The sequence below is a fragment of the Dendropsophus ebraccatus genome, chromosome 4, assembly GCF_027789765.1.
Source record: "Dendropsophus ebraccatus isolate aDenEbr1 chromosome 4, aDenEbr1.pat, whole genome shotgun sequence".
NCBI lineage: Eukaryota > Metazoa > Chordata > Amphibia > Anura > Hylidae > Dendropsophus > Dendropsophus ebraccatus.
Genome location: NC_091457.1, coordinates 30756883 through 30769430, shown reverse-complemented (window position 1 = coordinate 30769430; position 12548 = coordinate 30756883). Strand labels below are relative to the sequence as shown.

Sequence of the window (12548 nt, the reverse complement as noted above, 5' to 3'; positions counted from 1 at the left end):
ATGCTCCAGGAACATTTACTGCTGTTTGAGCTTTGAACAGGTGTATTAACGATCCAGCCCATGTTCATTATGCACACAGGTGGGGAATAGGAAGCAATCTGCCTGGAGCATTCCTAATGATGAGGAGGGTGGGGAGGAAGGACAGAGAGGGTGTGCCAGCCTAATGCATATTCAAATGTAAGCCCCGGCCGTTAGACACAGCGCTGCAGGATTAAAAGTTGTTTTTATGACAATCTGCATCACCTGCCGAACGGACCCCAGGACAGATCTTGGATTAAAAGCAGCAATCTGAAGGTACAAGTGGTTTGGGGGGGGGGGGGGTCAGATTGTGGGTATAGAGTCGCTTTAAAACCCAAGCACAGCATGTCCCTCTCCGCAGGCGATGAAGGCTGACTTTTTCAGCCATCACATCCAACTTCAGGCATAATCAAATGCAGCATGCTTAGGTTGTAAGAACGTTGCTGAACCTGAACAGTTTGACAGGTCCGCTCAACACTACTTATCACCAATCCAAATGACAAGCATTTACTGGGGGTAAAACTGTTTGATACCCCACAAATCACAAGGACAGACAGGCATTATTGTCCCAGTTAATGATGCAACCACACACAATTTTTACCGCCAATCCACCCTCTCTATTATGTCACCGCTAAAGACGTATAAGTGATGTTATAATTTTAGGATAATCCCTGTCAATATTTGAAAAGAACTCTGTATGTGATTTCCTGGCGCAATTTCATACACACAAACAAGATACAGTTTAATGACTTATGTCCAGTTACTCTTGTAAAGACACCACTGAGATTACAGAAGATCAGAGCACAGAGCAGCACACAGCATTATTTCAATGTTGCAGTCTTCTCAGAGCACGCTGGTAATGTAAAAGGCTAATACTTTGATGTATAACAATACTTTAATAGCTACCTTGTTTTAATTATTTAGCAAGTTCAAGGCTCTGATCAATTCTATACTCAGAAAAAAAACACAACATTACTGTGAATAAATTAAAACTGAGAACTTCCACAAATGGATATAAAGGAGATATGAACTTTGCCTGATCCGCAAAGGACAAAGATCTCCCAACGAGTTTGAACTCTCAAAATTACATACCACTGAAAAGTCAGTCAGTCATATAATTTCAATGATGTAAGGGGTAACCTTCCAACATTTTAAGGCAAGTTTGGGGCTGTAGGCTCCATGTCCCCCTTGGCTTTTTTGGCACCCAGTTCCTGTTGACTGTGTGCCTTGCGGATATGTCTATATAAGTCTCCACTCTGTGTATAACTGCGTAAGCAATAACGGCACTCATAAGGACGTTCCCGCGTGTGAACTGTAGCATGCCGACGAAGAGTATATGAACAGGAGAAGGTTTTTCCACATGTTTTACATGTGGGCACATCTTCAGGGAAAAGAGGAAAGCCAGGGTGTCCTTCAAAATCATGTAAATACATACCCTCTGGGTGCATGGAAGCAGGCAATATGCCTCCATAGTTTGGATGATGCCCACCTGGCACAGCAATCATATGGTAAGGCACATACCCAGATTCTTCTTCTCCTTCCTCCTCTTCATCATATCCATGCCTTTTAAATGTCCCAACTGCCCTCTCACACTCTTCATCTGATATTACAATGGCCTCTATCTTTACAGATACACCAGGAGCTGGCTGGCCCTCACTAACAGTGGAGCTACATGGACTAGGTGCAGCTGCTGTTTCCATGCCCGGCTGAGTAGTGGTGGTGACAGTCAACTCAGATTTGGTGCATTCTCTTTCTTCTTTCTTGGCAGCAGGAGACTCTGGACTATGCAGAGGGTATCTTGATGTTCCTGGAAGTGCCAGTGCATTTGTTCCAGATTCTGGACTCTGAAGAAAGCATTGTGATGGTCCAGGAGGAGCAGCTGTGCTAGCTGTGGGCTCCTGAATTTGCAAATTATATCTGGCACGCATTGGCACTCCCTGTATGCTTCCTGTGGTTTCTTGTAAAGAAAATCTCGACAAGCTTGACTGTGCTAGGTTGTTGCCTGCCAAATCTGGACTCTGTAGAGAATATCGTACTGTACCTTGTACTGCCAAAATGTTCCCAGTGGGGTCCTGAGTTTGCACAGAGTATCTGGAGTTTCCTACCACTGGCAACGTAGTACCAGATTCATCTTGTGACTGCAAAGAGTACCTAGGTGGAGGTAAAGATTGAGTACCAATGCCAACAGTATCCTGTGTAAGATGAGCATATCTAGAGTTTCCATTTCCCTGTGTGCTTCCAGCTGGCTCTTGCCTCTTTGGGGAGTTTCTAGAAAGGACTGTATGCCCACCTGACCCAGTATCTAGATTCTGTGTGGAGAATCTCAGATTAGATGGCATGGCTGTACTTTCAACTGCTTCCTGGACTGAACACCTTCCAGCCTCTTCCAGGTGTTCACCATCTGCCATGTCCTGCACTTCAAACCTAGAGCTTCCTGCAACCTCCTGGTTGTTGACTGTTATTTGCTGCACCTGACATTTATTGCTACCAGCAACTGCTTCACTACTACCTGCTCCTTGGTGTGGGTCAAATCTAGAACTTCCTGTTATACACTGACCACTTTCTGTAATGCCTTGTAACTCAAACCGAGAGACACCAGCTCCTCTTCCTGATGCTTCAGGACCCTGACATTTTATACTTGTTAAGATTTTCTGACTATTTCCTGCTGTATCCTGCCTCTGATATCTGTTGCTCCCAGCTACTTCCTGCAAATGGTACAAGGCATTTCCAGATGGTCGATGTGCATTTCCTGCAGATTCTTGCCCATGATATTGCAAGCTCTTTTCAGCTGTCTGGCCACCCTCTATGTCTTCATGCCTCCGGTCTCCATTATTATCCTCTATACTTAAACAGTTAGTTCCACTTTCTTCCTCTCGTCGCGTACTGTCTGCTTCTGCAGGTGCTCGACCTTGCAACCTTTTCTTGCACACCCTTACAACATCATCCATGTGCAAATAGCTAGCAGCTGCTAGCACATCCTCAGTAGGTGCCTCTTGAAAACTGAGTCTTCCACAATACATGAAACTGAGAAGTAAAGAAAATGCTGGAGCTGTGACAATCTGGTTGTTAAGTGTGAGTTCTTGCATTTCTGGTCGCTCCCTGCATGACATGTGGAAAAAAGGGCTGCATGATGCCAGAACTGAACGGTGGGCCAGGAAGCGAGCTGTGCCAACTGACACTTGGCAATCACAAAGGAAACCCTGGGACTGTTGGTCTCTAAGACTGTGCAGTATACGACGGCTGTGATCAGGGAACTCCATGGCTGGGGAAAAGAAAACACAATAAGGTAATCAATACCAATACATGACTGACGTAAGCAGTATGTGTATAAAACGACCCCGACAATTTCTGCTACATATGCAACAAATACATTATTGATGATTAGCACAAGAATCTGAGAAAGCAAGTGTTTCTAGCTTACAAGTACTAAGAGTTCAGACCAGTACCGATCGTAAGAACAAGCGGGAAGAAGACCTCGCTAGGCGCTGTCCTCTCCCAGCTCCGTGTCACGTGGCAAGACGGGCTCCTAATGCAAGTCTACGGAAGGCGACTCTTTTTCTGACACAAACAGGTTTACAGGTTTGAACACTCAGACAGGGGCCGATCAAAACTCTTGACATGTCAAAAGTCTTTTTATATGAATGACAAGTACACGTTATCATATGGATATTGGACAAGTTTTAAATCGGAGAATCCCTTCAAATCAGTACTGCACACTTTTGAGAGTCCAGTGCTTGTCCATCCTGCAGCAGGAAGGGCAATAAAAACTGATGGGACTGATCCTGAGGAAGAAGATGATGTTGATTGGCATGATGTAGTTCCTGATACAGAAGAACTGGAGATGATCAGATTTAGATGATCTGGTAAGAGATCTATCACTATCTATAGAAATGTCAGAACTAGAATGGAGTTTGCTACAAAGACGTACCACAACTTTAAAATATTGTGATCAGAACACCAAGTTAGCTGCATACTATGCAATGGAAGACTGTGTCTGTTTCTGCAATAATGTAAACCTTCTTATTATTGAGTTACATTGTTCACATGTTCCCGATAAATGAAGGCTATTTATAGATTCTAGACAAAGGAATTTAAAAGCTGTCTTGTTGCACAATGGTAATGAAAATGCGGTTGGAATCAAAAAAACTAGAGATGAGTCCGAATCGCACTTATCTCTAAGAGACCCATATTTCTATAAAATTTTGAAATTTATCAGAGATCAGTGTAGTTATATTAGAAGTCATCCAGGTTGACTTCAAATTAATGTATAAGTAAAAAAAACCTAAGTTTTATTTATTAATAAAAAATCCCCTCCCCCAATAAAAAGTTTGAATAACCCCCTTTTTCAATTTTATAAATAAAAAATAAACAAACAAAAAAAATTTCAAAGTGCAAAATTGCGCATTTTTGGTTGCATCAAATCCTGAAAAATGTAATAAAAAGCTATCAAAAAGTTGCATATATGCAAACAATTTACCGATGTAAAGTACAGATATTGGTGCAACAAAATGACACCTCACATAGCCCCAAAGACCAAAGTATAAAAGTGTTATAAGCATGGTAGTAGGGGAGATTTATCAAACATGGTGTAAAATAGAACTGGCTCAGTTGCCCCTAGCAACCAATCAGATTACACCTTTGATTCCTCACAGACTCTTTGGAAAATGAAAGGTGGTATCTGATTGGTTGCTAGGGGCAACTGAGCCAGTTACACTTTACACCATGTTTGATAAATCTCCCCCAAGGTTTTTATTTTTTAAAAAGATAAAAAAAATTTAAAAGCTGTCAAAATAAAAGTTATGCAAGTTGCCTATCATTGTTATCGTACCAACTTAAGGGAAATATATAACATGTCAGTTTTACCATAGGGCGAACGGTGTAAACACAACCCCACCTCCCCCAAATAAATTTTTTTGAAAAGCGTTGTATTTTTAATTTTACTGCGCAACTAATTTTTTACTGGTTTCTCAGCATATTTTATGCAAAAATTAAGTCTATCACTGCAAAGTACAATTAGTCGTGCAAAAATTAAGGGCTCATGGGTATGTAGGTGAAAAAATACAAGCGCTATGGCCTTTAAAAACACGAGGAGGAAAAAAGAAAAACGCAAAATTGAACATTTTCTCCATCTTTAAGGGGGTTGAACTTGGTTTAATAAAAAATGTTGTAGCTGCAATGGATCATGAGGAAAACAGTTTCCAGCATTTAAACCTTTAATGGCTGAGCTATAAAGGTCTGTATGTCACAAGACAGTGGAAGCTTCTTTCCCGCCATGAGGCCAAGCAACCAGACATGGCCTAAGTGGGGATAACGCTTGATATGAGACAAACAGTGTGATAAAAGTTGGGGTGCTATTCATTTTACAAGCTATGAGTGGAAAATGTTCCACAAATGATGCATTTGTCAAAAAAAAGCAAATTTAAAATTTTGTATCTGATTTTGGAATAATCCCAGTCTCACAGTAAGGGTCTAAAGTGCTCACTGCTGGCGTAAATGGTTGCTTTAGTTTTCAAAATGGGGTAACTTATGGGGGTGTGGTATCGTTCTGTCAGCTTTAATCCTTGGCAAATCCAATATGATGCCTGTAAAACATCTTAATAGAAAAGACGGCCACAAAAACCACAGGGTGGTTCTTTATTTCTGAGGCCCGTATGCATGCCCAGCACACGTGGCATACTTCTAAAAACTACAGATTTCGGGTAATATATATTCTATTAAATTTTTCTATTGCTCTACCTGCTGTGTTACGGAAAAAAATAGGTTAAAATTGAACATTTGCAAAAAAAAGTTTCCTGTTTATAGTCTGTTCCTGGCTCTGGCTTCAAAAATGTCAGATAAATCTCTCTGTGTAAACACACCTTCACGCAGGATGACATATTCAACCAAAATTCCACCATGGAACTTGGGATGCATTTGTGCTAATAATGAAAAACTTCCTTGGCAACAAATGAGCAAAAAACTATGCTAAACTAGTAGACAACATGCTTAAAGTTTACCCGTCATTATAACTTTCAAAATCTAAATCAACAGTGATATAAAGCAAGTTTGCAATACACAGTCATTGTTTGTTTGTTTTTTATCATGCTTTCCAGAATTCCAGGTCCAGTCTCCTCAAGGCAGCTTTTTAGTCTTGTGCTGGTCGGAAAAAAAAGAGACTATACACATGACGTCTGGCCAGTACAGAAAGTCATGGCTCAATGTGTATCAATCACATGGCTGCCTTCTTTGTTAGTGCGCATATGACCTGAGAAACACTGGACTTCCTGTGTTTAGACTCTTTAAAAAAAAAAAAAAAAAGTCAGAACACAGGAAGTGCCATTTTTTTTACCATGATAACTAAAAAAGAAATAATAAATGTAAATTGCAAGCTTGCTTTATTTCACATCTACTCTTGATTAGGTTTTAAAAGTTATAACGACAGGGACACTTTCAAGGAAAAGTCCAACCAGATTAAAAAAGTCAGGAAGTCAGTGGGTGCAGGAAAATAATAAACTAAACTTACCCATTCTAGTGCCCCGTAGCGAGGCTCTCATTGACAGCCTCCGGTAACCTGAAGCTCTCCTAGCTGCAATGTCATGTACCCGGCTGAATGATTGCCCACTCAGCCAATCAGTGCCTGGAGTGGGATTCCTTCCCAATCACCGATTGGCTGAACAGGCAATCACTCGGGAATGACGTTGCCGCTGGAGGAGCCAGGTATGTGACGTATCTGGTTTCCAGCCGAAAATGACTTCTAGTGGTTGTCAGCAGGACTCAGGAGCAGTGCAATGGAGTCACGGGGACAGGTGAGTGTAGATTATTTTCATGCACCCCCCTGTCGTTTTAACCCCTAGATGACCCAGCACATTCAACAGACAACTCTGGGCATAACGGTACGTCCTTATGCCCCTATGGAGCTATAAAGTGCGCTCAGTAGCTGTGTGTGCCTCATAGCGGGTGGGGGCCAGCTGCTATCCGCAGCCAGGCAATAACTGTTAATGACAGGCTGCACAGATCGCGCTGCAGCCTGTCCGTAACCCCTTAAACGCCGCAATCCTGTCACTTATCAATCGGGACCCCAGCAGAGTAACTGCTTGAGTCCCGATCGTTTAGCCTGACCATTGGAGGTGTTCTGCTCACCTCCATGCGATCTGATGGGCACACTTCTCATACAGCCTGCTACAGGCATAGCAATGATCAGTGTGTGTGTGTAATCTAAAGATTGCATGGGGGACTTAAAGTGTAAAAAACAAAAAGATAAAAATGTTTTAAAAAATACCCCAAAGCCCCTCCCCCAATAAAAGTAAAAAAAAAATGAATGTGAAAATGTAAAATGTAAAAAATAAATAAAGATATTATATACTGGAGCGTGCATAACTGTTCGATCAAATAAAATAAAACAATATTGTCCGTGAAGGGCGTAAATGAAAAGAGAGGAAAAAAATGCCAGTATTGCAGGATTTTTTATTACATTATATATATGGTTGTTTAATAAATGAATTTAATATAAAGTGATCACGTCCGATCAAAATGTCCGATCGACAAAATTATGGTATTAATAAAAACTAAAGATAGGTAAAAAAAAATTTAACCATTATAAGAGTCACAATTATTTTACTAATAATTATTTGCAAAGCAAATGGTTTCAATAAAAAAAAACAAATGAAACATTAGAAAAGCTACGTAAAAATGCATATCATTATTTTCGGACTGAGCTACAGAATAAACATATGTCAGTTTTACTGTAAAGTGTATTACATAGATATGGGATCCCACCAAAAGTTACAAAATTGCATTCCCCCGCCCCAATTTCACCCCAATATTGGGGTTCTGTCTTACATTTTATGGTAGATTAAATGGCATTACAAAGTACACTTGTTCCTGAAAAAACAACCCCTAAATGCGCCTGTAGATGGAGAAATAACAGCGCTATAGCTCTTAGGTGGCGAGGAAGAAAAATCAAAAATGCAAAAATGAAAATCGGCGTGGTCATTTAGGTAATTTTGGGTTTGGTCACGAAAGGGTTAAATTTGGTGGGACTTCTTAAACTGATTTGGCTAACTTTTGCATAAAAAAAAGTTTTTTGTTATGTTACAACAATTCTGACTGGGTTTGGAATGTGCTTACTTAAAGGGAATCTGTCAGAACCTATTTTGGTTCTGAGGTGCTGACAGTATGATGAAGGTCTGCGTCTTAGTGTGGTGGGTTACCTTTTTTTGTCCGATCGGTGCTGTAGTTTGTCTTCACGACTGTCAAAGAGGGGGAGTGGTGATGTCTTTGTGCCGTATTTGGGCCGCCTCACCACTACCTCCTCCTAGCTTGTCTTGAATATTCATGGCACCCGTCCTCCAGCCTCCTGGCAATGTCATCTGTAGCTTTCTGGTTCTGTGTACTACGCGCGCTCCCGCGGCCTGATTCGTGCATGTGCCGTAGTGTGTCGGAGCGGCGCAGGCGCACTGAGGGCCAAAGCCTATGCCCTCAATGGCTTCGATCAGTGCCGCTCCAACGCACTACGGTGCATGTGCGAATCTCGGTGCGGGAGCGCGCGCGCACTACACAGAACCAGGAAGCTACAGATGACGTCGCCAGGAGGCCGGGCGCCATGAATATTCAAGACACGCTGGGAGGAGGTAGTGGTGAGGCGGGCCAAAGTGCAGCACGAGGACATCACCACTCCCCCTCTTTGACAGTTGTGAAGACCAACTACAGCACTGATCTGAAAAAGAAAGGTAACCCACCACACTAAGAGACACAGACCTTCATCACACTGTCAGCACCTCAGAACCAAAATAGGTGCTGACCGATTCCTTTTAAATTAGTACAGGAGAAATTGTTTTTGTCCAGTAGCAGACAGAAAAATGTTGTTGTTTTTGACTTACCTTCTAAAAAAATTATTTTAAAAATATGTGAAAAGTTTAAAATCTGATTAAAATGCTTTTCTTGTTTCTTGCACCAGGTATGCCATCATGACTGGCAGAGGCAAGGAAAACCTCCTGGAAGGCCAGGAAACACCTGCAAACAAACACACAAAATATATATAACACTGAAAAGAATGAAAACAGACTGCATATCTTTTACTATATGTGAATGCCATTATTACTACTGGCTTCCTTTATCTAAGACACAAACGTTAGGCCCCCTTCACACAGTCATATGTTGCTCCACAATGTGCAATCCATGATTGCAGGCGGCCCACAGATGATCTGGAATCACAGATGGAGCATTTTGATGTTTAGAGCCCAGACTGCATATACAGACCGTATAGGTGCAGTTTCTGCTTTTTATGGTCCTGTCTCTAGGCAAATCCAGTTAGGTTCATTTGCCCATAGACTATAACAGGACCAATAACGTCTGTATTTGCAGAACAAAAATTGACAGTCCATAATACAGCTGTGGGAAAGAGGAATGACTATGATTATTAGTCAATGTAGGAAGCACTGACCTTCCAGTCATCCAGTCATTGTATTGTCAGCTTGTGCATTCTGTATGCAGTCCTCACACCTTGTACACTACAGCTTTACGACACAAATACATGGATTGCTTTATGGCTTCTCTTTTTTTCAACTCACGGGACCCCTCTCCTACCGATATTACAGTATTTAATTGTGACTCATGTGACCATCCCCCCGCCCGCTCGCTCTCTCTGTCTCTCACCTGCACAAAGCAAAGCTCGTAAAAGCCCGCCTCTTCCAAAATCTGATTGGAGAAGAGATGACTTGACCTCGCTGCGCTGATTGGTTGGTGACCCACGTGATTGATAGGACTCACAGGCAATAACTAAAAAGGTCCTCTGTGAATCCGTTTAAAGTGGCGGAATTCGTACTATTATGTGTAGGCGTCCGGCGTCCCTTCTCTCGTTAATAGGAACGTCACCTAGTGCGAAACACGGAGCACTAAAGCCGGACCTGGGGCACACCACCGCCGCCGCTACGTCACTTCCTCCATTGTGTGACGCGTATTGCGGAATTTCCGCCAGGAACAACCATTTGAACAAGCTTTATTGTTTAGACTGTGGACAAAGAGGATATCCAGTGCTCCGTTTTGATAAGAAGAGCTCTCTTCGCGCTATGTTTTATCACGTGAGTATATAGTCTTATTTATAGATTACAGGGATATTTAACTTACACTAGCAATGTTCGTCGTTACTCGTATTAGTAACTAATAAGTGCCTAGCTTTCATCTCGCAAATTGCTGTGGTAACATAAGAGCTGAGGTTGGTTGTAATGGGCTCCTATGTGTAAGAAGGAGAGACAAAAAGGCAGATAGGACCTTGTGTAATTCTGTCCTGGATACAATGTAATGAAGATAGATGAGAGAGGTATTGGTGAACCTGTATGCCCCTTGAGGTTAATGCACATAACTAGAGATGAGCGAGCAATACTTGACTGAGTAACTATTCGATTGAGTATTTCACTACTCGAAAGACTCGTTTTCTATCGAGTATCTGATCAAAAATTCACGTCTAAACGAGCTTTACTAAAACAGCTGCACAATTGTTTATCTGTTTTAGTAAAGTGTACCGTAGTTACCTGTCCACATTTCCCTGGCGTCCTCTTATTTAAATATCCTGGAATGGTATTAGCTAATACCGCTCCCTGTAACAGTTAATATTAATTAAAACAGCAATATGAAAACAGAAATTTGCTATTTTTAACTGTAAAGTTAATAAATATATTTATTTATTTACAGTATATTCAATTATAAGAGCATTTTTTTTGTTTCACTGCTGGGGGCTGCTAAATATGGCTACCTGTGATAGTGGTGTAATACTGCTTCCCTGCTTTTCCAGTTGCATTCCAGAGGTGTTGGCATCATTTTCTAAAGATATCATTATGTACTTGGTGACCCCCGAATGGTCGCGTTTAGGTTTCCAAGAAACAAGCACTTTTTTTCCGTTTACTTTAATGGGGTACAATATTCGATCGAATAGTCGAGTAACACGGTCTATTTGAATCGAATTTAGAACTTTCGAATATTTCACTACTCGCTCATCCCTCTGTTATGATTCAGAGATGGCTGCTGTTTAGATGATCCAACAAGGGGGATACTTCCCAGAGTGGTGGCCCGCTTCATAAGGCAAAGAAGGAGAGGGGCAAAATGCTGATATAATCCTAGAGCTGGCAGTGAAGGTTCTCCGACAAGGCAGAGGTTAAAGGGAACAATCACCTAAAAAAAAATGCTCCTAATCCATACTAATACACTCCCTGACACACTTTCCCAGTGTATATCTATAGCTTGGCTGCCTCTCAGGTATACCCTGAAAACTTACTTTTATCAATTCCTGTGCTGTATTCTAATAAACTTCTTCTAGTCATCTGGGCATTTCTGCAGGTCCAAATAGTCACTGCTGTGGGGCTGGGCTTTGCTGTAATCATACCTCTATGAGCGTGATTCACAGCTCTTTGCCAATTAACAGAAGTATTCATTCCAGGGGACATGTGCAGTACAGCTGTGTGCTATCCCCGTTGTACTGGGCATGTCTAAAATAGCCTCAGACTCATTGTACTGCTTATGTCACCTGGAAAGAAGATGTCTGCTGCTAGGCCCGCTTCTGCCTGAAGACTGACACAGAGCTGTGAATGAAGCCCATAGAGGCATGATTACAGCAAAATCTAGCCCCTGCACCGTGACTAGTTGTACCTGGAGAAAGGTCCAGATGACTAGATGAAATCTATTAGCACATGACGCAGGAATTGATAAAAGTATTTTTTAGGGGTATACCTAACAGGCAGCCAAGCTAAAGATATGTTGGGAAAGTCGCTTGGGGTGTATTATGCTTGATTAAAGGGGTTATCCGGCTAACAACAACAATATTCTAAACAATCGCCCTTCCTAATACCACCTTTATGTCTAATATACATATATAACCAATCTTGCAGCTTGCTTTTTTTTTTTTTTTAAACTCTCGGTCCACTCAGACCATGCTCAGCTCCCTCTTCCTCCACCCTTTGTAGTCTAAGGACATGTGATCACCTCTCTGGGGGCCGGGTTATGGTCCTTTTACACGGGACGATTGATTGTTCGTTTTTGCACGATAACTGTCGAATTCGAACGATAATCGTACGTGTAAACGCAGCGAACGATCAAACGACCAGCAAAAAATCGTTCATTTTGATCTTTCAACATGTTCTCAAATCATCGTTGATCGTTCGCAAAAAATTCGCAGATCGTTCCGTGTAAACATTCTTTCAGCGATTTCACCTATGCGTGAGATAGGCTTAAACGATCGCAAAACGATTGCATAGCGAATTTTCCGTACGATGTATCGTTCCGTCTAAACGCTGATCGTTATAAAAAAAACATTGTTCATTCAAAATCGTTAATCGTGCGATCGGGCGAATTATCGCTCCGTGTAAAAGTACCATTAGTTTGTCTATTGACTTGGTAACAAGACCACCAGGAGACATTATCTGCTTCATCTCCATGCACCTGCGCTGCTTCCATAGACTTACATGTGTCTCTGAGCCTAGGTTTCTGTAATATGAGAAGTTATAGTTCCATCTCTGCTTGCTGTCAGTGAATGCAGGCATATGTACCTGTCGTTGTGTCAC

The 12548-nt window shown here is 41.7% G+C and overlaps 2 protein-coding genes across 3 annotated transcripts in view; one reads left to right on the top strand and one right to left on the bottom strand.

The window, feature by feature from the left end:
* Window positions 1-447: 447 nt before the first annotated feature.
* Window positions 448-9941, bottom strand: ZBTB3 (zinc finger and BTB domain containing 3). Of its 2 annotated transcripts, none has more exons than XM_069965417.1 (3): window positions 9652-9941; window positions 8877-9009; window positions 448-3280 (listed from the first exon to the last, which is right to left on the bottom strand). In XM_069965417.1, exon 3 carries the CDS (start codon window positions 3276-3278, stop codon window positions 1170-1172), a length of 2109 nt encoding a protein of 702 aa, XP_069821518.1. In that variant the 5' UTR covers window positions 3279-3280; window positions 8877-9009; window positions 9652-9941; the 3' UTR covers window positions 448-1169. The 2 variants fall into 2 exon arrangements, with proteins under 2 accessions (XP_069821518.1, XP_069821519.1); XM_069965418.1 differs by lacking the exon at window positions 9652-9941 and adding an exon at window positions 9440-9643.
* Window positions 9770-12548, top strand: part of POLR2G (RNA polymerase II subunit G) — a 19679-nt gene continuing 16900 nt past the window's right edge. Inside the window, exon 1 of the mRNA XM_069965424.1 lies at window positions 9770-10076. Within this exon, the coding sequence (XP_069821525.1) occupies window positions 9825-10076 (252 nt within the window). The 5' untranslated portion in view covers window positions 9770-9824. The remainder of the gene's footprint in view (window positions 10077-12548) is intronic.

What these genes read in the sequence shown, in the direction of transcription:
- ZBTB3 (XM_069965417.1), bottom strand. Translation starts at nt 3,278, where the DNA reads ATGGAGTTCCCTGATCACAGCCGTCGTATACTGCACAGTCTTAGAGAC.